This window comes from Cyprinodon variegatus, unplaced genomic scaffold, assembly GCF_000732505.1.
Source record: "Cyprinodon variegatus isolate N-32 unplaced genomic scaffold, C_variegatus-1.0 Scaffold283, whole genome shotgun sequence".
NCBI lineage: Eukaryota > Metazoa > Chordata > Actinopteri > Cyprinodontiformes > Cyprinodontidae > Cyprinodon > Cyprinodon variegatus.
Genome location: NW_015150736.1, coordinates 51,611 through 78,359, shown reverse-complemented (window position 1 = coordinate 78,359; position 26,749 = coordinate 51,611). Strand labels below are relative to the sequence as shown.

Here is a 26,749-nt window from a genome sequence, read left to right as displayed (position 1 = left end):
GCCAAGGTAACTTCAGCTTATTTCAGCCTTTCAGCAATCCGGTGAATCAATGGAGATCAGTGGATTGCACCCTTGTGAAATCATACGATTACGCTTTGCAGTGATTGGTTAATTCGGTTCTAACAAAAAGGAAACACCACCAATTTGATATTTTTTTTTTTTTTACAAACCTTTAAAAGTGCTTAAAATTTGGATTTCAGTTGAATGGAAACACAGCTACTGATATAGAGATGTGGCCTGATCTCCTGGGGGGCCCCAAACCCCCTCTTTGGGAACTGCAAAACAATTTATAATAAATTGCACAGAAATTATTTGAATCATAAAATGATTCAAATAATTGATCTAATTTAAATTATTTAAAAAATATGAATATTTTGATAATTTTGATCGAGGAACAATAGATCATAGTTTTATTTTGATTTTTTGAGTCTAGCTAATCTTACGGTATTTGCAAATATTAGTTACGCTGGTTTTATCATCTGTGAATATTAACAAAGACTCTAAAAAGCACAAAGTCAATTATTTACATTTAAAATTAATTTCAAAGTTGTTAAAAAGACTCGAAAGGACTTGAAAATTTTCATTTTCAGACTTTGGACTTCACTTATAAACTCAAAATTTGCTGAACAAAGACACAGTCCCTCCTCTAGTGCAAGCTTTTCCCCCTGGGGGGAAACATTGGTAATGCACGTTTTATTTTCCTTCAAAACAGACCTAAAAGGAAGACGCACACACTCATTTGTTTTTATCGTTTTTTCTTTTAACTGTACATTTTATGTACAAGACAATTTCTCCAAAGGCGATACAAAATAAAAAAAATGGAACACATTTATAGTTACTGTTTGACAAAAAGTCTCTTGCTCTCCTCTTGACCATCACCCTAATCACTGAAACTGAGTGGTGGTGCAAAGCCGCTCCCTTTCACTACTGGACAGGAGAGATCACGTCTGTGGGATGTTAGCATGTATCCTGTGGTTTAAGAACTGAAAAAAACAGAAACTCCTAGAAAAAAATGAAAATACAGTAAAACTGGAATCTACTGACATCAGAATGAATAATCTGCACCTGCTGATGCAGCAATCATTAGTTTAGCTTCTGTAAATAATGTTAGAGAGCAACTAGTGATCCTGGAAGACTTTCTGTAATATGTCCGCTCCTTCCAGGATGAACCTGACCTTACCCCTTCGTCTTTCTGCTGCCGCCAAGATGTTTTCCTCTCATGCGTCCTTAGCAGACCTGGTCTGGTCTATTGATTTAGATAAAGTTAACATTTACAGCTGAGTGGTTTCCTGTTATTCATCTCATTTTAGGCACCGTATTTGACAGCAATAGGGCTAAAAGTAATCTGGATACAGCATCCGGACAGCGTAGCGGTGGCGAAGCAAGAGGTTAATCAGAGGCTGCAGGTCCAATCAGAAAGCCTGAAGCCAAACGCAGTGCCAGAGCCTACAGCATCGACCCGTCACTGAACAATCTGCGGCATCTCGCTCCAGGCTTTGGCCTTCTTCTTGGCGAGCGCCATCCAGGGTGGCTCGTCCTGCGGCAGGGCAGTGGAAGGCGAGCCCCCCTGCCGGGAGAGCGCCGAGGGTCTGGAGGCGGGCTTTTCTGGGACGGCCGATGGTGAAAAGGGCGGGGAGGTGAGTGAGCGGGGTTTGGAGGGAACAGACGGCGTCGTGGAAGCGGGAGACTTCAAGGGTGTGGATGCTGGAGCGGGAGAGGAGGGGGGCATCCGGGGCGAGTCTGTGTGGGGTGTGGGCTTCGCTGGGGTGGGGGGAGCCTGGGGTTTGGGTGTCTGAGGTGGTACTGGGGTCGCAACAGAGAGGGTCCTTCTGTTCTCCTTTTCTACGGCAACTGAAAGAAAAAAATAAAGATTTAGACTAAATGATGATTATTAATAATGGTGAGGCATCTCTGACTGTTTTATCAGAGCTGATGGACTTTAATCAGCCACCTCCCTAATGGACAGCAACACCTCCCGCTGCCACAGCAGACTCAAGGCGATTACCAGAGACTGCTCCCACTCTGGCTCTGGACAGTTTGACCTTTCACCCTCAGGGGGGGCGCTACAGCAACATTAGAACAACAACCAACAGACTAAGAACAGTGCAGACAGTAACCAGCAATATTCTAATCTCTGATGGACAATAAACATTTACTGCAATTTACACTGAGGCCCACATGCTCACATCGTACATCCCATATATTTCGCATTCCGTAAAAGTTTAAAATACAAATCACTGGACTTGGTTTCCAAGGTTTCAAGACGTTTCGCTTCCCCTCCAGGAAGCTTTCTCAATTCAAATGTCTCGAAACCTTGGAAAGCAAGTCCAGGGGATTGTTTTTTTTAAACTTTTACAGAATAACTCTGACCTGGAAGACTGAGAATCTTCATCAGCACATATATTTAGCATATTTTTCATATCTTTGCATTGATAGCAGTGATGTTTAATCTCTTTGTATTGCATATATAAAAATAAGCAGATAGATAAGCAAATAAAAGAAGCAGATCCACCCCACTGACACCGGTGAACATCCAGGGAACGGACATTGAGATAGTGGACTCTAATAAGTACCTGGGTGTTCATCTGGATAACAAACTGGACTGAGGCTCTGTATAAGAAAGGTCAGAGCAGACTCTTCCTGCTGAGGAGGCTGTGGTCTTTTGGAGAGCAGGGGGCGCTCCTGAAGACCTTCTATGACTCTGCTGTAGCATCAGCCATCTTCTATGGAGCTGCCTGTTGGAGCAGTGGCTTATCTGTAGCTGGATAAGCTGATCAGGAAGGCCAGCTCTGTGACTGGATGCCCTCTGGACTCATTGCAGGAGGTGGGAAACAAAAGGATCCTAACTAGATGAACATCTCTGTTGGATAATGTCTCCCACCCCATGCATGAAGCTGCTGCAGAACTAGAGAGCTCCTTCAGTGACAGACTGCTGCACCCTAAATGCAGCAGGGAGCGTTATCACTGATCCTTCCTCCCAGCAGCTGGAAGACTTTATAACCACCACTGTTCCCAATAACCTCAATAAGTTGCTGCATTCAGGCTGATTTTGCAGAGTTTCTATCTTAGTCAGTTAAAAAACATGCTGCTGTCATTCTGCACATCTCTGATGTTGCTGCTATTTTTAAATATCCATTATTGTAAAAATGTTCATACCTGTATAAATGTTATTTATTCTCCGGGTGCACAGTGATATAATGTTAGAACACTTCACAGTACAGTATTTTATTATTAATTTTTTTCTTCTTCACTATTATGTTATTTTTATAAGTTTTTCTAATGTCCGCATGCGTGTGACCAAATTTTTTAATAATCTTTTTGTTGCTGTAAACACCAGAATTTCCTCATTGTGTGAAAATAAAGGGAATGTCTATTCTATTCTATTCCACAAAAACATTCAGATTCATTAGCTGGCTTTGGCCACATGAGGGCAGCGTTGCTTAAGTGAGAAGTCCTCTTAACTAGGGGTTCCTAAAGATTTCAGGCTGACCCCAAAAATAACATTAGTAAAGACAAATGACCTCCTTTAAACTATTTGCAAATATAGAGTGAAATAATTATACATTTCTCATAAATATTTTTGATGACGGGCGTACAGGTGGAGTAGTGGTTAGTGCGCACGACCCATGCCTTAATCCTCGACTTGGCCGACCTGGGTTCGAATCCGACCGGTGGTCCTTTGTTGCATGTCTCTCCCCCTCTCTCATCCCCCTTTCCTGTCAGCTTACGGTCAGAAAAATGAGCCACTAGTGCCGTAAAATCTCAAAAAAAAAAATAAAACATTTTTAATGACATTTTGTCTTTTCTGCATGGATTTAAAAGTGTAATTTAAATAATTTAATTGATCAATTCATTATTTAATTTGGTTTTCTATAAATTAATTGCATATTTAATATTTGAACAATGCATTAAATAAATAAAGGTTACATTCATTTGTTTTATAATATTCATTTATGCAATAATTTATTTTGAACCTCCATAAAACTCATGGATGCCATCGTAACTTTGGGAACCCCTGCTCTAAACAACAAAGCTGCACAAACAGGAAGTGCAAAGATTTCAGTCCATTTCAGCTGTAGTTGGGATGTGTGCAGCAGAGGCTGTGTTTGCAGGCGCTAACCTTTGCTGGAGGCTCCAACCGGTTTGCTGTTACTCAGACTCGTCGGCTTTTTCTCCTGTTCCTCCTGATGACAAAAGAGCTCAATTAGAATATTTTATTAATCATTGGATTATAGGATAAAGGATATGTCGATTTCAAATGGTTATGAAATAATATTAAAAAAAATCACATTCATGCAACATTAAAGGTATAATGGAGGATTTTCGCAAATTTTTTAAAAGACCCGCCCTCTCCACTTAAAAAAAAATGCACAAGCACAACCGTGTACCCACTCCTGAGAGGGAACGCCTATTAAACGTGTGTGAGAGCATGCACGAGTCCATCTCTCCTCTGCACGCTCTGTTTAAAACTTACTGTTTGCATTGCTCATACAACTTACTTTCCAAAAGAAGATTTTCAATTGTTCCACTATGTCAGACTCACCACCGGTAAGTGAAAATAGGGACGAGGACGTTAAGTAAACATATCACCATGATTGACAATTAGAAGGACCACTTATTTAGATGATCCACCTGGAAAAAGAACATCCTCCACTATACCTTTAATGTTGATCCATCACAGAAAATACCAAAAACAGCAGCTTATCTTAACTCTTAGCATATTCAAGTACAAAACTGTTTACCTTCTTGACAGTGATCTCATTCAGTGGGGTTTCTTTATAGACCTTCTGTTTCTGTTTGGCCACAGAGATCCAGCTGGGAGGGTCGGATCCACCTGAAGCACCTCGGGGTGAAGCCGGTTCTGTGTGGAGATAAGACGGGTCAGAGGAAGCAGCTTTGCTACGACCTGCGCAGCGTGCAGCGCTGACAGCGACACAGACCTGAGATGCGCCTCAGTTTGACTCCAGCGTCTCCAGGGACCTCTGGCTTTTTAGGAAGGGCAGGCTTGTTGCTGATTGGTTGGCTGAGAGCAGGCTTGTTGCTGATTGGTTGGCTGAGAGCAGGCTTGTTGCTGATTGGTTGGCTGAGAGCGGGCTTGTTGCTGATTGGTTGGCTGACAGAGGGCTTGTTGCTGATTGGTTGGCTGAGAGCGGGCTTGTTGCTGATTGGTTGTGGTGACTCATTTTTAAAGGAGGGCACATGGGTTGGCGACTCAACTTGAGGCTGAATGAAATAAATCAGGAGAAAGGACGATGATCATGTGTTGAAGTGGAAAGTTAGCATAATTTTTTTCTAATTCCTGTGCTTCGTCATCACCTCTGAATTGGCCTCTTCTGAGCCGAGCCGCAGCAGAGCCGTCGTCTTCCTCAGCCGAACTCCGAAAGGACTGTTGGGGTTGGCCTCCGCCGCTGCAGCGCCCTCTGCAGGCGGTAAAAAAACCAAACTGGAGTTAGCAGACAGACTAGAATTAATGATCAGGAAGAACCCATCTAGTCTTTACATCATCCTGCAGGTCACCGTGACAACAACAATTTGATGTGGACATCGTCTTTGACAGAGGAAGTTTCAGTAGGGTCCAAACTACAATGTTCCTCTTATATTTGGCGAATTTATGTTCAAATATTTTGCAAAAATATGTTGCGGTGTATGATGGGGTTTTGCATCTAAAGGCTAATGTTTCCCGTCTTACGTGCATAGTTTATTGTATTGCATTGTTTTATCTACACAGTTTAGGATGGCTGTCTTTAGGTAAAAAATGTTGCATCCGTGTTATTAACCAAAGCCAGTAAAACCGCATTATAGAAGTCTTGGTGGGGGGTGTAGATGGAAAAACGCCAGGGCTGAAAACCATTCCCAGTCTGAGTCTGATCTGACCCTTTATTTAAAATTACACACTAAATCAGTAAATGTGCCATATAGTGAAGCTCAATGTTCTCGCCTCAAATAATTTAAAAATGTAGTTTTATAGAACGACAGCAACAGAAAAGAGAACTTTTAACCCCTGGAAGCTGCTGCTGCAGTGCATGCTGGGACAGCTGTCAATCTCAAGAATGGACACGGCTGTTATGATGCATGCTGGGTAAAGAGGGAGGGGTGAGAACAACATCCGGAGACTTTGTTCTAAGTCTTCTGTTCTTGTGAAATGGAACAGTACTAGTGCTGCGGCTGATGACGTTTCACGAGCACATGAGGACATGAGAACGCACAAGTACACATATAGAGAAACATCCTGTCTAACACACATGGTGTGACATCTACCCTGATTCTAACATAAAATCATAGGTCATAGCTACATTTTTCATCAAAACTTTTTCAGAAACAATACATAGAATACAGTCATAGAATGTCTCAAGTGTTTTTCTAATGCTACGTTCAGAAGCACTGGAAGCAGCATGCTTCATACTTGTGCACATTAAGCTCAGATGCACATCCAGAGCATCTTTGGTGCTCCTGAAGCACGTCCAGTAAAGAGTGTCCTGATGCGTCTGATGCTTCTGCAGCTCCTGTGTTTAATGGCAGAGAGCGGCTTTGCTATGTTTCCTGTGATCAGTGGGTAACAAGTAGTTTTAATATGTTTTAAAGTGAGAAAGTCCACCTGAAAACATCGTCTGTGTAGTCAGTTTATCAAGATTATGATCCTGCCTTCAAGTATTATTTCTCTGTTGGAGCGGTGCGCTGTCACTGGAAATCCACTTTAACAGCAGCCTCTGGCCCAATCGCTTCTTTGGGGTTTCTCCGCTAATGTTTGCAGCGAACTAAAGGCGTTTTTCATGAACATAATCCAAACTGCAGGCACCAGGATGATAAATCAAACATATTTTACCGACAGGTTTTCTTTAAAGTTAATTTAGGCGTTAATAAACTGTTTCATAGAAGTGATCATAGCGATCTGGATGAGTGGTGCTGTGTCTGTCTCCCTGCCAGCTCCAAGATCAGCTTCTCTGATTGGTTGATGCGGCGCGTCGAGCAGCAAAAGTTACATTTTTATAACTGCAGCAGCTGCTGCTTGTGAGGTGTGTCATGCGTCTCAGATGCTCCGATGCTTGAAGATGCGCTGCTCCTGCTGCAGGAGCTTTAGATGCGCGTCAACCATTGACTTTGCATGTAAACCAGCTGCTTTTGCTGCTTCTATCATGGCGGTCTGAACGTAGCATAAGTATCAATATTATTGAAATGAGTCCCTTGTGGTGTAGAATCTACATGTAACATTCAAAATGTGTGTTAATCAAACGACTTGTCTGAGTTCTTCTCTGAGCAGAGTTCTGACCCTCACCTGCTGCTCTTGCTGCAGTCGGGGGTTCAGTCGGTGTGGAGCTTTGCAGTTTGGAAGTAAAGCTTCCTGAGCTCCTCCCCCTGCCTGGACTCTGCAGCGGCTCAGCCTTCGCCGGGCTGCTGGGCTCTGCCTTCAGCTCCGGATCCTTCGGACCCGCAGCCTCCAGCTCGCCGTCCTGGGGGGCTGGTCCAGCAGACGGGGATGCGGGGGCATTCTGTAACCTCTGCCAGGCGGGGGCGACGGTAAAGCGGGCTTTACTCTGATCTGTGGGCTTCTCTGATCTTACTTCCTGCACGGCGGCAGGAGGTGGACGGCTGGCCTCCTGCTCTGAACGCTGCTCTTCTTCGTCTTTCTCAGCCTCTGGTTGCTCCTCGGTTTCAGCCGACTCTGCTGGGTCAGCGACAGGCGGACGGAGCTCCAGTGGAGAGGCAGTTTTCTCTGCGGTGGGGGAGACGAGGTTGATGTTTAAGCTGCTGGTCTTACTGGGGGAGCTGATGGGAGCTTCATCAGACTGGGAGGAGGAGCGTGACTCTGAAAGAGGTAAAGGAGGAGGTTTGGAGGAAGCTTCTACTGGATCCACATAGATGAGGGGGCTGGTTTCCTCCCTCTCCTGCTCCAGCTCCTCCTGTTTTACATCTAAAGCACCTCCTTCCACCTCTTGCTCTTCTTCATCTTCGGATTCCTGATCCCTGAGCATCACCTCCTCCTCCTCCTCAGGTCCAGAGTCCTCCTTCAACATTTCTTCCTCCTCATCCCTCCTGGCAGGTACTCCATCGTCTGTATTTGTGGCAGCGTCATCTTCTTCAGCTGCTCCCTGAAGAGGCGAGCCCCTCTGAGCCTCCTCATCCTCCGACTCATGGACCACCTCCCTCAGTTCCTCTTCATCCTCTCCTTCTTCTACCACATCCACTTTAGCACCGCCTTCTTCTTCCTGCCTGTCCTCCCACTTTTCCTCAACAGTTTCGGCCTTCTCCTCCTCCGGGTTCTCCTTCCCCTCCTCCGTCTCCTCCTGGCTAACAGTTTCAGATAAAACCACGTTGTTCTCTTCCTCCGATTCCCCTCCCTCTGCCTCCTCCTCGTCCTGGAAGACATGAGAGTAAAGCGGAGCTTTTTATTCGACCATCAGGCTGCAGCCTCAGGTATAGATCATCGTTTCCTGTCTCCAGCAGGTGATAAAAATAATCACTTGTTTTTATTTGCCAAACAAACAGGTGAACCAATCCTATTTCAGATCAACTCCAATCTATGGAGTAAAATTTGCTCCATTATTGTTACAATCAAAGAACACGTTCAGTAAAAAGAAATAAAAAAAAAATCTAATACAGATGTAAAACCTTGAAAAATCTTTTGGTAAAATAAAAGATTTTAGGAACTTATTTTTCTTATTTTAAAAATTAAGTTTTTACCTGAAATTATAATTGCTTTTAACTGATTTTATATTCTAAAATTTTAATTTTTTTACAGTTTTTAAACAGTTTATTTGATTATTGAGAGGTCTGAGAGATCTGTTTTCTGAAATAATTTTTTTCAAATTATTGTTTTTACTTTAAAAAAAAAAAAAAACGTTCTATAGATGTTGTAATTAATTTTTCTAACTTATTTTATAAGTAAAGTAAAAGTAAAATAAAATTTATTGCTTTTAATTTTTTCATAAAATATTTTTATGTTTTTTTAAACAGATTTTATTATTAATTCTATGACTTATTTAATAAATTGTATTTTCTTAAATATCTTTCTTAGATTAGGTGTTTGAATTGTGCCAATGTGTTTTCCAGATCTCATTTTAAAATCTGAAAAGAATTTAAGTTGAAAGCAAAGTCTGAAAAATACATTTTAGTAAAAAAAAAATAGAACAAAAAGAAATATAAATCTGTAAAAATCTGCCAAAATTTTTTAAAAACAAAAATTTGAAGAGCTTATAGGTTAAATGGAGTTAATTCATTATGGTCGATATCTAAAAATACATACGCTATGTTGAAGGAATCGCTCCACAATAATCTCCTCCTCCTCCTCCTCCTCAGTTTCTTCCTCTGTGCTTTTCACCTCCTCTTCAACCACAACCTCTTCCTCTTGCTGTGAATTGAGAGGAACCTCCTCTTCTTCCTCTTCCTCCACCTCGTTCTCCTCCTCCTCCTCCTCCTGCTGCTGCTCGTTCTCCTCTGCGGTCTGATCAGACGTGGCAGGACACCAGACTGCAGCCTCACAACCAGCAGAATCCTCCACTTCTGCTTCCTCTCCCTTTATCTCCACTCTTTCATCAGTTTCAACCTGTTTCTCCTCTGTCTTCTCCACCTCCAGATCAAAGCCTCTGATCTCCACGTCAGGGGAGTGAGAGGCCTTCAAGGAGCTCAGCACCTCCTCTAAGAAGGAGCCGTCCTCCTCCCTGCTTTCCTGCACCATGTCTTCTCCTGAAGAAGAGTCACTTTCATATTGGTTATCAGCTGAATCTGAAAAGCCTGGAGGATCTGTCAGATGCTCCCTCGGACCAGCAGGGGGCTCTGGTGTGACACTAGAGGGAAAATAAACAAGTTCAATTTAAGGGGAGGTTAAAAAAACAATAAAAAAACATTGCAAGTCAGAGAAACAAGAGCAGGAAGTGATGTCTAAGCACCTGGGACTGTCCAGAGAGCAGGAGGAGGAGGAGGAACTGGAGGAGTGAACATGCAGATCATCAGAGGCTTCCTCCTCAGAGAGGCTGGAGACGGGAGATTCTGGAGGACAGGAAGCGTCTGGGGCGTGGGAAACATCCTGCTCTGCTTCCGGCTCATCTTCTCCCTCTTTATCCACCCGAGGGAATTCTGAGGAATCCTTCTTGGCTTCGCTGTCTTCGTCGTCCTCTTCCTCTTCACTTTCTACTGTAGGCTTCAGCTGATCGCCGCTCTCATCTGGGGCCCAGATAGAAACAGAGTTAGCTGTATACTGTATATATATACTGATTTTCTTTATTCAGACCCTGCTGATTTTTTAACTGGTTACCCCATGCCTGGTTTAGAGAGTCAGAAATGAACCGCTCTGACCTTCTGCCCTTTGTGGTTCTTGTTCCTCTGAAACTTCAGCCTCTATCATGGAGACGGTCAACTCTTCCTCCACTGCAGAGTCGCCCTCCGCCTTCAGCTCCAGCCGCTGCACAGACAAGTTACAGCAGCTTTAGCATCACCAACGTCTACTTACATTTTTATGCATTTCACATAAAATAAACAACAACAACAAAACACAACTTTTCAGTAAAAAAAAAAAAGAGAAACTAAGAGTGAGATAAGTCCATCATTTGCAGACATTCAGTCAGTAAATTCTTCTGCTTGTCTTTTATGTCTCCAAGCTATTAGAGACCAGCGCAACAAACAGCTGAGCTCTTCAGCAGGAAGTTTGGGGCTTCAGGCTCCTTTCCTCATGGTCTGAAACCGTTAGCATTAAAAATATAAAGCAGCAAAAATATATATATCTTTTTTCCAGTGAGATAAATTTAAACATTGGTCTCAAAATGCTTTAAAGGAGGACAGAAATTAAAACAATAAAGCTGAAACTAAATGCTTTAGGATTAAAGCCAGCATTAGAACTGCAGACCTGAGGGATGAGGACTTGGTGAAAAGAATGATCGATGGATATGGAGGACCAACTCTGCCATATTTAAAAATAAATACAGAAATAAATAAACGCTAAATAAATAAATAAGCATACAATTAATAGCCCCCAAAAATTCAATAAATAAACAAATGTAGGTAGAAATTAAATTATACAGTGAGACATAAATGATGACCCTCTAAGACAGCCCTTCCTCATTTGCATAATGAGGCAGAAATACAGACAGAAATGTAAAAACCACAGGCAGAAATAAATAATGTTGAAGAAATAGATAGGGTAAAAAAATACAAAGGAAGAATAAAATGGATAAAAATATTATAGCATAAATAATAAGTATAAATAAAATAAGTATTAAATAAAGCTGAAGATTATAATGGACAATAAATAAATAAGCTAATTATCACAAAGGCGAATAAATAAAGAAGTTAATTAAAAGAGATATATACATTTATGTCTCATTGTATAATTTATTTCTACTTACATTTATTTGTTTATTGTATTTTTGGGGGGCGATTATTTGTATACTTATTTATTAATTGAGGTTTTTTTTCTGTATTTATTTCTAAATAAGGCAGAGTTGTTTCTCCATAGTCTATTCCAAAAAAAGAAAATTGAAAACACTCCACTGGACTTTGTTTCCAAGATTGAATACATTTCACTTCCCATCCAAGAAGCTTATTCAATCCAAAATGTCAGGAATAGCGTTGAGTTTGAGGTTCTATACAGTAGCTTAACAAAGCATTGTTTTTTGTTTTGAAAACAGGCAAATTGCAACGGACGAAGGGGTTGACCCATTTGGGATGGGGTTGGTTTGCATGCCACCACTAGGGGCAGGTTATCTTGTTTTTAAAAGAAGCGTCTTTAAAAAAATAAATACATTTATTTAATAAGAAAATTGTTTTTTAAACATTTGTGTTAAAATAATCGTTGGCTCCGTCACCGGAAAAAGAGGGTTTAAACTTCAAAATGTTAAATTACCATTGTTGTTTGTTTAAAATATTCTTTTACTTTACTGCTTCAATGCTTGTGATGGGAAACAGGAAAATAAACCCAGAGTCAGAAATCAAGCCAAGCCTAAAACATTTCTGGGTTTACTAAGAAGTGCATTTGTGTGCACGTCTTACTCGGGCAGGTTTCCTCTTGTTGCAGGCTTTGTTTCTTAGGCCCAGCTTGTGCTTTGCAGCAGAGTTATCCAGACAGACGAAGGGACTGGCTGGCTGGCTGAAGTCCCCGGGAACCACCAGGGGGCTCACGGCTCGGCTTGAGGCTGCGCAGGACGGCTGGCGGCAGAAAGAGACAGAAGGCTTCAGCAAAGTGTTTCCCACATAACTTATTAACAGAAGGCTCACTTTACCAGCATTTATCAGCAAAACCTCTTGTTATTTACTTCTGGGGAAACCTGTTATCTGCCAATGCAGGCGAGTTTAAAAAGACAGAATCCCTGATTTAAAAGAAAAAATCCACTCTCATACCCAAAAGGCTATTAGAGGAAAATCCCGGTTTGGGAAGTTTTTATTTTTAAGGTTACAGGTGCTTTAGATTCAGGTAAAGCCTACAAATGGGCAGTGGGGGTTGAGATTAGCTCGTGGAGAATAAAATGTAAAGCAGTATAACCTCTAAACAGAAACATGACAGTGTGAGGCAGAGAGGCGTGTCGAATCAGAACGCTGTAACTAAAAGCAGACATGCTGACTGCAAAACTTACCATCGGAATGCAGCCTGAACACACAGACTCACATACAGTAGGTCAGTGTGATACCAACCACTGTGGCTGGAAACCAGGGGAAAAGGGGTCAGAAAAACAAAGCACAAAAAAAGAGCAAGATAGAAAAATGAAATGAAGAGGAAGAGTGGGTCAGGATGCAGGTTTCCATTTAAGGTTAGAGGAGCAGATTGAGGATCCGTTTAAACAACCACCATCATTCACAGATACAAGCATCACGCTCTAAGCATATGGAAGCCCTTTACTGCGCAAAAGATTAGTGTTTGTGTTGGAAAGAGATGCTGTCAAAGAAAGAGTTTCAGAAATATTGAATAATAATTTTGAAACCCTGAGCAAGACCCCTAACCCCACACTGCTCCCCGGGCGCCGCACAATGGCAACCCACTGCTGCCCAAGGGGATGGGTTAAATGCACAGAATTAATTTCTCCAGTGTGAGATCTTATTTCTGGGGAGGGGCGGCCAAGTGATTAGGGCATTGCGCTTGGAATCCTGAGGTTCTGAGATCGACCCCTGCACCCACAGACTGCCACTCTGGGTCCCTGAGCAAGACCCTTAACACCCCACACTGCTCCCCAAGGGGATTGGTTAAATGCAGAGAGTGAATTTCATTGCTCTATACTTGTGACACTGTAATGACAATAAAAGCTGGAAGAAGAGAAAAGGAAGAAGAATTATCCACCTCCAGCTACTGTTGAACTGATTTCAATAAAAATAACTAAACATGCACTAAAATGCAAACATTTTTTAAAGATATATATGTAGAAGCAGTCTGGGTGCTTGACTTTACGTCTCTTTATGTACATTGTAATTATGGTATTGATTTTTTTGTTCTGATTTAATTTTATTTTTTGGACAGTAGGCCGACAGTAAAAGGGGGTATGAGAGAGGGGGAGAGACGGCAAAGGACCAAAGGTTGGATTCGAAACCGTGAGGCCTAACGCCTTCATACATGGACATGCTCGCCAACCTCGCCAACCACTGCGCCACCAAAGGACGCCAAAGTGCTCCGTTATGCATTTCTTTGTAAAACAACAACCCACAATAGCATATTTGTCTGAAACAAAAGAAAACATTTGAAATGTGTCTATGGAGAGAAAAGTGATCCAATATTATTAAAAGGGCACAGTTTTCAAAAAAAGTACATTTGAAAAACCTCTGAATCAAAACAAGGTTTTAGAAGTAACTTATGGTGTCTGTGCAAAATTTCAACCAATGTTTTAACAGTTTTTTTTTAAATACTTTATTTTGTAAACTTTATCTTTTTACATTTCATTAGATTTGTTTTTATTTTCATTTTTTTCCCAAATGTATTTCTTTTTCAAAGAAAATGTATTTTCTTGTTTCTTTCCATTTTCTTTTTACATTTCATTTTCTCACATTTTATTTGGAAGACTGCACATTCTTTTCAAATCCCATTTTATAGATTTTACCCTCTGTAATTCTAGGTGCGCTGTGCACAGACCAATAGAAATGCTGTTGCTAACGTCCAAGCCCAGTAAATGCATTTCTCCCGTAATTATTTAAAAAAAAGAAAAAAAACAACATTAAAGGTACAAAGAAAAAAAAAAGGGAAAATAAAATTAGTGTTCGAAATTTTGCAAACAATAAAATTTTATTTTTATTACCTTTTTTCTTTTAGAATAAAAAATTATAATTTTTTTTTCAGATTTCCTCTTTTAAAACATGTTCTTTGCTTTTAAAAGTAGTAGAAAAAAATTATCTTATTAAAACTCTCAAACTAACACAAATTAAGGTTTAAAAACAAACCAACAACAACCCACAATATAGCATATTTGTCTGAAAACAAAACAAAAAAACTAAGATTTTATTTATTTATTTATCTAATTCATAACACAAACATTAAATTTGTGATTTATAAAAAAACACAATCAAATAACTAAATAAAAAATACATTTAAAATTATGCATTGAATAAGAAATGTCATAAAAAAATAATTAAAAATATGTATTTCTTTAATTTGATAGAGTGAAATAACTATGGTTGTCAGTAATTATTACTATTCTTTTGATTTAACACGTAAAACTACAAAAAGTGAAAAGTTTTAGGCTTTTTTTACATAAACTAAGAAAAACAAAAAAATCCAAGGCATTGACTACTTTTTAAACCCTTATTCTGTAGTAAGTCACTGCTACACCTTTAATGACCGTCTCTTTTTACGGCTGTCCATTTGTCCCTCTTTCCAGTTGGGAAAACGATTGGGCGAAATATTTTATAGCTGCCAAAACCGCACATCATTAAATGCTCATTTGTAATACTGCGCTGCAGAGCCTCCAGCCTCCACTGGAGTCAGGAAGACTGAAAAGGATCGCTTAAATTCTCAGCACATCCAGAGCTGCGTTCATGCAGAATGTTCAGATTTGATTTAAGACTAAAGTGTTTGTTTGGGAGCAGCTGGAGATGATTCCTGCAAGAATGAAAATAGAAACGGAGCGAAAGAGAGAACAAATGATGAGAACTGACAGTGGTTGTGTGTAGATTCAGAAGGAAGCAGGTCCGTCTACATGAAGAATGCTTTTATCTAAATCCAAAAGCCATGGCTCAATATTTAAACTCAGATCATGAGATCTTCACCACCATAATCACATGAGCCACATGTCCCACACAAAAACCTCCCCACACACACAGTCCCAAACTCTTCCTGGCTATTTTTGTTTACTTTACTCACAGAAGCTACAATAGCAAACCTGTAGAGGCTAATAAAATCTTTAAAAAGTAACTGGAACCCAAATTAACGGCAGAGAAACTAAATAGATCCTTAAAAGGCTCCACAACTAGTTGAACTAAACTCCACAGCTAGTTGAACTAAATATGCTATATTCATAATAACTGAAAAATTATTTGTGATTTGTAAAAATGATTTATAAGATCTCATATTTTTCAGCCATGGGGGTCACCATTTTCCCCCTGAGCATCGTATGCTAGGTAGATGATGCAGTTAGTTCTGACTGGACTAAACACAGGAATGCTAACATTAGCAGAGTTGTTTTTTTATTGTATTGTGTTTGACTGCTGTAAACACACTGTGTCACTGCCTCAAAGTTTTCATGAACGAATTACACATGAGATATCTGTTGAAGCAAACAAATGAGATCTGCTTGTTATCTACTGTTCACTAGATTAGCTGGAGCTAACACCATTAGCAGAAGCTAATGTTAATTCAAACTGAAGATAATGAATGACGGTTTAAAGTGAGAGTGAAGTATCTTTCAGTCATTGTAACACATAGTTCTAATATATGTGAGAATATGAGCATGCATCAGAGCAGACTTGTCCGTTTCTGAGACAGCTGTCCCACAATGCACTGCGGCAACAGTAGCTTCCAGGTTAGCGCTCACAGAGCTCAGAGTATAAAGTTAAAAGTTCTCTTTTCTGTTGCCGTTGTTCTATAAAAGTACATTTTAAGCCTCATCGTGCGTCGTGTAGTATACGGGGAGGTTAGCCTCTTGACCACCTCTCGATCAGGAATTGTAAGGTCGGAGAAAATCAAACATGTTTGAAAATCAGTATTTATGGGCCAAATGATAAGAATTCTACGGTCTACTATCTTCACCAGCAGGAGCTGCCGTTTGTCTGACACGTTTTGCTGCATAGAGCTGTAACAAATTGTCCTAGGGGAATGGATGCTAATATGATGTAAGTTGGACAGTTTCAACATAGGCCGGGGGTTGGCAACCCTCGGCTCTTCAGCGTCCCCCTTGCGGCTCCCTGGAGCTTCTTATGAGATTCTATTTTTTGTTAGCTTTAATATGGTGTGTATGAGGTCAAACAAAAAATTCATTATGTTTTCCAATGCTGTAAATAATTGTATAATAAATAAATGTAAACAATAATTTGCCTCACAGCCATAGAGATCAGTGGTTATAACTTGCAACCAGGTGTGTCTCGGACCATGGATCCCAAAGGGAAAAAAAAGGAAGATAACTGATGAGAAAAGAGGATTCAAATAGACCGAATAATTTGCATTCATTACCAATGCGGAAGGATTGTCTGCATTTGTGCTTTGTAATGAGAGGTTGTCAAAAAATAAAAATAAAAATTTGGAAAGGCATTTCCAGGGAAGGCTAAATATGCAGCCGACCATCAAGCTGGGAGTGAGAGAAAATGTGCGATTGCAGAACTTATGGATAAAGTAGAGGACAGCAAAGACAGATTTAACAAGTGGATTGCATCTCCACTACTGCTGCTAGTTTGGTTGCAAGCATAGAAAACCGTCCACAGATCAAACAGGTAGCGCTCTGATGCAGGAATGTGCACTTTCTTCCACTTTTTTCCCCAAATCCTAAAAATATAAATCACTCAGGAATGATGGTGATGGAGGATGTGGGATTTCAGGGTTAGAGAGCTCTGCTCTGACAGATGTCAGTTCCTGCTTGGTTCCTCATGACTCAATCAACTCCTCCTAACAGAAACACGTCCACCATAGAAAGATTCCTTTATCCTGTTTCTATAGTTTCATCAATGCAACAAAACTAACCACCCTTCAGTGCGCGTTTAACTTCACGTGGTGGTAGCGTTCACTGCTCCTCCCTCACCTCATGCTACTATGTGACATTTGCTCCAATAAACCATTTAATCCTGAATGCTTATTATATATTTAAGCATATGTAGTCCTTCTTTATATGAGGCATTTATAAGACTTTTACATTTTTGCGGCTCCAGACAGATTAATTTTTTTCTTTTTTGGTCCAATATTTGGCTCTTTGAGGAGTTTGGGTTGCCGACCCCTGACATTGAGTAAGCAGCTGGAATTAAAAGCATTGATTAATAGCATTTTTCAGGTTAGGGTTTTATAACCTATGAGTCCGCATTATTTTGGGATTATTCATTTATATCAAATAGACTGTCCGTCTCTCTCGTCCTGACTCCACCACAGGCATTTCTTCAAATTTGTCTCAATGGAAGGGTTATGCTGTTACACAGAGTTTAGGTACATATAAAGTGTTCTGTTACCTGTTCATCGCCATCGATCCTATGCAGACTGTTTGAGCTGTTCCTGTCACCATTGCCCTGAAAAAAGCACAAAGATTGAGAGTGAAGCCGTCATGTGGCAGACAGAATCCAGACGGACTGCAGAGGAAACTTTTGATCACTCATGTCTGTTACCTTGACTGAATGAAGGGGCGTAAAATCAGGTGGGCTGCAGGGTAGGCCGTCATCCTCAGACATGGTTCCAGCATCGTCTGACTTCTTTACACACATCAGGGATGGAGGTGAACCCAGTCTGATGGCCTGCTTCAGCTGCAGCTGCAGGTCAATCACATTGTTGGAGCTTGTTAGAGATTTTCTGTCTATGGCTTTCTTCCAGAGCCTAATAAACACTTTTTAATGCGCCATTCATTTTCTTGTTAAGTTGAAGACATGTCACACGATTTTCAATTTCTTTCATGAAGGGTCAATATACAAGATTCTATCTACAATACTTATATCTAAGATTTATTTTGGGATTATTCACTTATATCTAAGAGCATTGTTATTGTTTTTGGAGATATCGGTGTGCATGTGTTCATCGCTCCTCTCTTAGCTATCCATTGTTAATATCTTCTTTGATTTGTCAATAAAGGTTTATTTTGATTAAATTGAGACTTGTCATTTTGATCATGTAAATGGAGGGGGAAAAATGCAATATCCACATGAAAAATCACCCCTGAAAATAAGCAACACATAGAAGGGATTGCTTAGATTGATTTTAAAATAATTAATACTGGCCTGAAAAAAATAATTCTGTGAAATCCTGTATTTAGACTGTTTGCAGCCTCCATAGAGAGCAGCTCCAGTGCTTCCCTGTTTATCCTCAGCACTTGGTTTTCCATGTCTTGTTTTTTAACACAGCTGTTTGCCCCGCCTTAAACCATCAGACTGCAACATGAGTGGCCGCTCCTTTTTTGAGTCTTTCTTAAAGTACAAGATTGATTCTGGTGTGTTTTTAAATGCATGATTACCAGGAGACACGGGCGTAACTTCCCGAAGGACTGGTAGGGACATGTTCCCACAAATAATTTCAATACATACACTTTGGCTCTCAACATTGTGTGGGACAAATTTCTAAATTTTATTTTACCGCTTTTGAAGGTAGATAATCCATGATAAAGCTGAAAGGGAAAACATCCATCAAACAATCCACATTTTTCTGGATGGACTGATGGATGAATGAATGAAACTGAAATAGTTTACATACTAGGGAGGCATGCTATATTGCCTTTTGCATCGGAATCGGCGGGTATTCATCTTTTTTTTTATACATTAATGTCTAACTACCCATAAATATACATATCAGTATATTTTGGTTGTTTTGTGTTCTCAACCATAGGAAAGTATTCAATAAATATATGTTTGAGCTAATTTTTGGAAAATACAAACCCTATTAAAAGCGTTTATGTCAAGTAATTGTAGGTCCATCAGCCTCCACCCTTAGAGTCCCCACCACCTTTCATCACAAAGTTACATCCTTGCCAAGAGAACTCCAGCTTCCAGGGTAGGTAATGCAACACTGACATTAAAGTTTTAGGGAAGCGGCTGTTCCGAATTCTCCCGAGTGGTGCACGACTTTACACGAGTGAATAAAGAGAATGTGATTGGTCGATTGTTGTGGCGGAAGGTTCGCAAACAAGTTTGATTGTGGTCGGTTTCTAACCCGCTAGTAGGTTCCCAATGGGAAATTCTATTGGAACCAAGTTGCACTAAATTGGTGACTTAGAAACGACACTGTCAAGGAACGCTATGGACGGTGAAAACATGCAAGAGGAGGAGAGTTTAGTGTCGGAGGTCGTGGATGAGTCTCCTCCATCATCCATTTTTCATTTAGAGGAGGAAAGCGGGATGAAGATGTTGTGGAAGAGGACGCCAGGGAGGCAGAAGCTTGGTTTGTTGTAGAAGGCTTACAGCCGTACATGTTTGAGCCCTTGCCTCACAACGCTGCCAGTTCTGTTAGCTCTACGCCTGCCGAAGACACAGACGTCCATCCCCGTGAACACTGGGACGGAACTCAATGGGAAAGGAAATTATTCTGATTTCAACCGTTGAATATATTAGCTGCGACATATGAATCAAGATGCTACGACCGAAAAAGTTTTATTGAAAGATGACCGTTGATATGTGATTGGCTGAATTTAGGTGTTCAGGCTGACTTATAACTAACTGGCCTGAATAAGATAACCAAAAAAAAATTTAAATAGAAATTTTCTAAATTTGGGACAATATGGTCTGATAAAGAGTACATTTATATACAGTACATGTTTAAGACAGAATGATGTGAAATTCAAATATGACTTCCCTTTAAAGATTTTTTGTCTTTAATTGCATCTTGCTTTAACTATTTGTACTCTATATAAGCTACTGGAACCAGAATTTCCCTGAAGGAGTAATCCCAAGGGATAAATAAAGTTTAAAGTTTAAAATGATGCAGATTCAATTGAGGGTGAGATATTTTCCATGACCTCAGATGACAGGGAAACCCAGAGTTTTACTTCCCGTTTAATAATTACAGCAGAGGTTACAGTTAGTGTCACTGCTCTGCGCCGTGCACAATCATTAACAGGGCATGACTTTTAGGAAGAGTTTACTGGTAATGGAGGATAGTTGAATGCTATGATAGGCTCTTCTATTTTCTCTTGATGGGTATCACAGAAACTCAAACAGGCTTCTTATCGCCATTCAACCTTCTGTCAGAAACTTGAGGACTCATTTACGTGGGCACAAGGCAAACTGTTAACAGCACAGCTTTTGTTTAATCCACCTAAACAAAAGCCGTGCTTGAAGCAGGCATGCTTTGGTTAGAAAGAGGCACGTTAATGAATGACATATAAAGTATCCTGGCACCTAATGGAGCCATCCATCCTGATCTAAAATGTAGAACTAATAAAAGCTTCTCTGAGGAAACACGTCTTATGTTTACCTAGCAGTGTTGCACTGTTTACTCTGTAATAACAGCTCATTAGATATTGATCTTTTCGTAATGTGTTTATATTTGGCTCTGGGGTGACCCAATTCTGCTTATCACACAGGAACCCTTGCTGAGAGCGAGGATTAAAGCCCAGAATATCTCCATCAGATCATTTACTCTCTAAATTCAGTTTATGCTAATGCCTTTATCTCTACTCCCATCTGCAACCGTCCTCTAGAGCGGCTTCATGTCTCTCCAGGAGCATTTGTCCATCTTGCTTTTTTTTATCCCCGGTCTGCAAATAGACCCAAACACTTTCTCTTCATTTTGGCTGCAGGGACAAAGCAAATCCCCTTAAGGAGTAGCTTAATTCCTGCTTCACACAGCTTAGCAAAGCACTGGACGTCACATCTTCCGCTTTTAAACTGTTGTTGTGACAGACGGATATTTGGTTGATCTCACCGCCTCGTCCTTGTCATCAACTTCATTTTGTTTTAAATGTTTCTGAGTTCTAAATGTTTGAGTGGACTCGCTTTCTAGATATGCATCTGAGTTTAGAGCCATATGATGATTTATTCCTGTCTGTTGCTCTCTGCCCTCTCTTAGAATCAGTTTGGCTGAATGTCAAAAAGAGCAGCAGGGTCCTTTAGTTAAACATCATCATCTTAATCCTTAATCGTTACAATATGGACATACATTTGTTCCAATATTATTTAAAGTCGTAGGGAAACGGCTGTTCCAACTGTTGCATTTCCAAATCCTCCTGAGTGGTGCCCAACTTTACACGAGTGAATGAAGTGAATGTGATTGGACGTTTATCAAGGGGGCGGGATTGTTTGGTTGTGGGCGGTTTATCCGGAGCATTTTGCTAACCAGTTAGCAACTTAGTGCTAGTAGGTTCCCAATGGAAATTCCATTGGGACCAAGTAGCACTAAATTGGTGACTTAGAAACGACACTGTCAAGGAACGCTATGGACAGAGGAAACATGCAAGAGGAGGAGAGTTTAGTGTCGGAGGTCGTGGATGAGTCTCCTCCGTCATCCATTTTTATTTAGAGGAGGAAAGCGGGGACGAAGATGTTGTGGAAGAGGACGCCAGGGCGGCAGAAGCTTGGTTTGGTGTAGAAGGCTTCCAGCCGTACATGTTTGAGCCCTTGCCTTGCAACGCTGCCAGTTCTGTTAGCTCTACGCCTGCTGAAGACACAGACGACCATCCCCGTGAACACTGGGACGGAACTCAATGGGAAAGGAAATTATTCTGATTTCTTATTTCAACCGTTGCGTAAATTAGCTGCGACATATGAATCAAGATGCTATGACCGAACAAATTTGATTGACAGATGAACTTTGATATATGATTTTAGGTGTTCAGGCTGACGTATAACTAACTGGCCTGCATAAGATAACAAAAAAAACCACAGATTTTAAGACAGGATTTTTTTTAAATATACATTTTCTCAATTTTGAGACAATAAAGAGCATATTTATGTACATGTTAAAGCCAGAATGATTTGACATTTAAATATGATTTCCCTACAATTTTAAAGTAAGGGATATGCTTCAAAAAGGGTACTTTGAAAAACTTCTCTAAAAAACTAAAGATTCTAAGAGTAATTTATTGGCCAGTGCACAGACTGCCCAACAATGTAGAAAGTGGAATACATAAAGCTGGATTTGAAAAGAATCACATTCGTGGCACATAGTGGTGGCAGTATCATGCTGTGGGGATGCTGCGCTTTGTAATATATGAGAAAAAAAATTCTCCAAGTTAATGGGGATAACTAAAGACAGAGCAGTCCTGAAAAGAAGAATTGTTCTACTTAGAAAAAGGATGTAAACATGCAGCCAAAGCTTTGACAGAAAGTTCAAATCAAACACCTTCATTCATATGTACGGTCAAAGTCTAAACATAAAACAAATTAGAAAGTTGTAGCAAGAGTTCAAAGTTTCTGTTCATCATCCAATCTGACTGAGCTGGAGTTTCCTCTGCAAGATGTGCTAAACTAACATTTAAAGCCCTAAAATATTAAAATAACATAGTCTCATTGGAATCAGCTTTTTTTTTTAGACACTGGGTTTATAACAACACAGTTTCAAACTGTGCCATTTTGCATTTGATTTATTTTTTGTTTTTACTGTAAATTCAGCGGGGGAAAAAATTGCCTGTAGAAATACACCTGAAAAATTAATCAAAATGTTTTTATCTTAAATGATTTTTTAAGCCAAAGCAAGCAGCACTAAAGCAAGCCCAGTGTCTGTAGCGCTATTTGAGCTTAGCTTAGCTAATCCACTATGCTCCTGTGATCAGGTGCCAATCCAGTGCATTGGGCTTAGATTATTTTCCTAAATAGCTCTGATCAGATCAGTTAAACATTTCCACCCATCATGCTTTCACCAAAGTACACCTGGTTCAGGTACCATGAATATTTAGTCTCTTTTTTGGTTCTGGTCCTTTCCACAAGACAATCAGCTTTGGTCATCAACAGTGTAACTCCCACACTCAGAAGGTAAAGGGCAATTATTTGCAGTTACATTTTTGCAGAATAATTTTTTTTAGCCTTAAATTTCTGCAGAATTTTGCAGATGAATTTCCAGATTTTTGTATCTAAAGTTTTAGAGTTTAATTTTTGCTGTCGGATTTCTGCAGTTCAGCATTTTCATATGTGAATTTCTGCTGTTGAATTTCTACAGACAGCATTACTGCTGGTAAATTTAAAGCAAAAAGCACAAGATAACAACTATAGATGATGCTAACTTTCTTCCTCTGAATGCAGATAAAACAGGTGTTATAGTCTTTGGACCAGAGTCTTAGAAAAAGAAAAAGAAGCTGATTAGTCAGTCACTTCATTTGGATGGGATTAAACTGATCTCAGTAATAAAGTAAGTCATATTTCATCATTCTGCTTCATTCTATCTCTATTCTTCCATTCTGCAGAATCTGTTAGTTCTATCTCTAATGTTCTGCCCTCTCTGCTTTTTCTCAGTGCAACTTCGCCTCGTCTGTTCCTGTTTGGCTGTGACTCCATCCTATAGAGAAATATCAGCTGGCTGTGTGTTTCCTGGACAGGGCCGCCTTTTACAGCTGCTTTTTGTATCTCTGCTTCTGTCTCCTTGAACCCCAGTCGGCCTCAGCAGATGGCTGCTCACACTGAGCCTGGTTCTGCTGGAGGTTTCTTCCTGTTAAAAGGGAGTTTTTCGTCTCCACTGTCACTAAAAGCATGCTTAGTGTGAGGGATTGCCTTCCAGTCAATGAGTCGATGCAATCAACTGGTTTTCCTTAGACAGAAAACCTTGAAACAGTTTGACTGGATGATCTGGTGAACTGTAAAGTGCCTTGAGATGACATGTGTTGTGAATTGGTGCTATAGAAATAAACTGAATTTAATTGAACACCTTGGTGTTATTTTTGATGAGGACCTTTTATTAAATCCCATATCATATTAGATATAACATGTTGTGAATTGGTGCTATAGAAAAAAAAAGTTATTTAATTAAATTGATAAATAAATCCCTTTTTACATTGAAAGTCTAAAAAAAACGTCAGATTCTAATGATGCTGTATTTCTTTTATTTTTTAAAATATATTTTAGGCTGTAGTGGTCTTTATTTTGTTATTTTTGAAAGTATGTAGACAGGAAAGTGAGTCAGAAGAGAGGGGAGAGACATTCGGCAAAGGTCAGCAGGACTTGAACCTGCGACAGCCGACATATGGGTCATGCTCTCTACCTCCACCATAGCAGCACCCCAAGGCTGCTATGGTGGTATTTCTTTTATACAAAAAATATATGGAGCTGTAATAACAGATTAAATTGCAGATTAAAGATAAACTTACACCATTTTTCAAATTTCACTCTAAAGTCATTCACATAATTTCCTGACGATCTGCGCCGTTAACTAAAGAGTCAGATAACCTCTGCAGTCTAACAGATATGTGAGAGCCGCTGCGTTCCATATTTACCTGAAGGGATTTAACTTTCCCGCTAATGCTGTCTTGAGAAGCCCCAAGACCCTCATTAGCTTCCGATGAGTCGGACACGAAAACTGAGTCGTGTGACAAGGCCTTGTTGCCCAAACTGATCTTAGACCTTTAGAAGAAAGAAACGGGGGAAAAAAAAAATCAAGAAGACAACAAACAAACAAAAGTCTAGTAAATAGGCTAATCTATAACAGGAATATGGTTTTCTGTTCAGTTGACTACTTATGATGACCACTGCAAAATTTAACAAGACACATCCTGTGAGGCAAATACCAGCGGCGGCGGGAAGTGGTAGGGCTTGTGGAAACAAAGCGTTAACAGGATGCTCTGACTTCTGTGGGATTTCCAGGATCTAAGATCAATCTAAAACAATATCTTCCTTTCCTAAATTAACAACACATTCGCTTTTTATCTAATCAGGCAGATGGACTCTGAGGGAAAGAAACACATTAGAAAGAAATCATGATTGATTTTCATTCACGTACAGGGAAATAAACTATTTGAAATCAAAATGTTATTATTCCAGGGGTTCATTAACCTATTCTAAATTCTGAAATTAAGTTTTTTTAATATAACTTAGCCTCAGTAGTGCACTGATAATGCCTTACTGCTAAAACTTGTGAGATCTGTAGAGGTACATCCTTTTTGCAATTAACAGAAACCAATAAAATCTTTACTTTCTAACCCTCTAGGATTTGTGAAAGCAATTCAAATTTTCCTGTTTCTCTGTAACAACCTTCAGGTCTGTTTACTGCCAGACCTAAGAAATCACTCAAACAGAACCTGTCTGATAACATGAAGTATGCGTGATCGTACCCAGATCCCTTATCCTTCTCTGAGCGAGTGAGCGCATTATTCTCTGAAGCTTTGCTGACATCGTCACTCGACTGGCTTCCCTTCAGGCCATCTTCTACTCCTGCACTTTGTGGCTCCTTCCTTTTTTTCCGGGCAAACAATTTTTTAAATGTCTGGAACTTGGATTTCTTCTTCCCTGAAAAGAAAAAAAAAAAAAAATTTAAAGTAATTATAAAGAGTGTAACACTGATGTATGGTATATTACGAAGCAAATCAGACATAATATTTCCTACAAACGCTATGTAATCAGTAATTAGCTCAGTAAAATAGCTGCAGTTAGCAAAAAACAAAAAAAGAAACACTGTCCCGCCTTGCATACCTTAGATGCATGGAAAGCATCTCCAACAATACTACAGTCCATGTTTAATACCACTGCAGTGGAGTAACAAACTTAATCAACAGCTGCAAACTGTTTGTGCAGAACTTACAATAACCACCAGTTTTCACCCCAAAGCTGCTGCAGAGTTTACACTTTAGCATTCAATCTTATTTTTCTCATTTTATAGCATAAAAACCAAACATTTCAAAGTAATGCAAAATTATGCAGAGTACACACGGTTCCTCAAGAATATGCTGAACACTGTTTCATGGACACCAGAATGACCTGAACTGCACTGCCAAAAAAGTGGAAGGTCTTAAAAAGGTTTGTTGATAGAGACGCTCTGCTGCATCTGCCTGAGCTGCTTTGCATTAAAGAAAAAAAAAAAGTTAAAATTACTCAGCTTCTAGATTTTCAAAGTAACAAGAGGTGGTTCTGAAAAATGTTGACCCCGCAGGGGGCTAAACACAAATGCATGTCACACACACACACCCACACCCACACACAATGATTGTATTATTATTTTTTTTTTAACCTTACAATTATGATGATCGATCTGAAAAAAAAATTAGTATATGTATACATATATATATATATACGTATATACATAGTAATTACTTAATTAGTTGACAATTATTTCAATTAATCACAATTAATCCAATTAATTGTTTCCGCCCTACTTTATCATATCACCTCTTATTAAAGCACATTTCTCCTTATACAAGTTTCTTTAAAATTGCTAAGTGAGTGTGAGGCCTTTCTGCATGGCCACTTTAAATATCAGGGGGAAACACCACCCAGCCATGTCATTTACTGAGCTATTTTCCACATAATACATGACACCAAAGGGCTGAAACCTGGAGGCGGCAGGAAATGGCCAGCCAGCCGGGGTAAGGTCACTGACTCAACCTTGATTTCCCAACATTCAGCCTCTAATATGACAATAGAACTACTCAGAATAGCAGCGATGAGAATTCATCAGACTCTAAGGTCAAAAACGAAGGACCTGATCTACACTGACACAGTGAGAAGGTCGTGACCTTTGAGAGAAACATAATGGGTCTGGACCAGGGGCAGAGCAACAGTTTTTAGTTTTTTATAAAAAAGTAACTTAGTAACT

At 39.9% G+C, this 26,749-nt stretch overlaps 1 protein-coding gene across 1 annotated transcript; it reads right to left on the bottom strand.

Moving 5' to 3' along the window:
* Window positions 1-761: 761 nt before the first annotated feature.
* On the bottom strand, window positions 762-25,671 carry LOC107090153 (FK506-binding protein 5-like). Its single transcript, XM_015383380.1, has 15 exons — window positions 25,665-25,671; window positions 25,272-25,446; window positions 24,438-24,564; window positions 17,704-17,844; window positions 17,551-17,607; window positions 11,980-12,135; window positions 10,291-10,396; window positions 9,885-10,158; window positions 9,242-9,782; window positions 7,274-8,354; window positions 5,317-5,420; window positions 4,941-5,223; window positions 4,743-4,861; window positions 4,121-4,184; window positions 762-1,851 (listed from the first exon to the last, which is right to left on the bottom strand). Exons 1-15 carry the CDS (start codon window positions 25,669-25,671, stop codon window positions 1,463-1,465), a joined length of 3,624 nt encoding a protein of 1,207 aa, XP_015238866.1. The 3' UTR covers window positions 762-1,462.
* Between the last annotated feature and the right edge of the window lie 1,078 nt (window positions 25,672-26,749).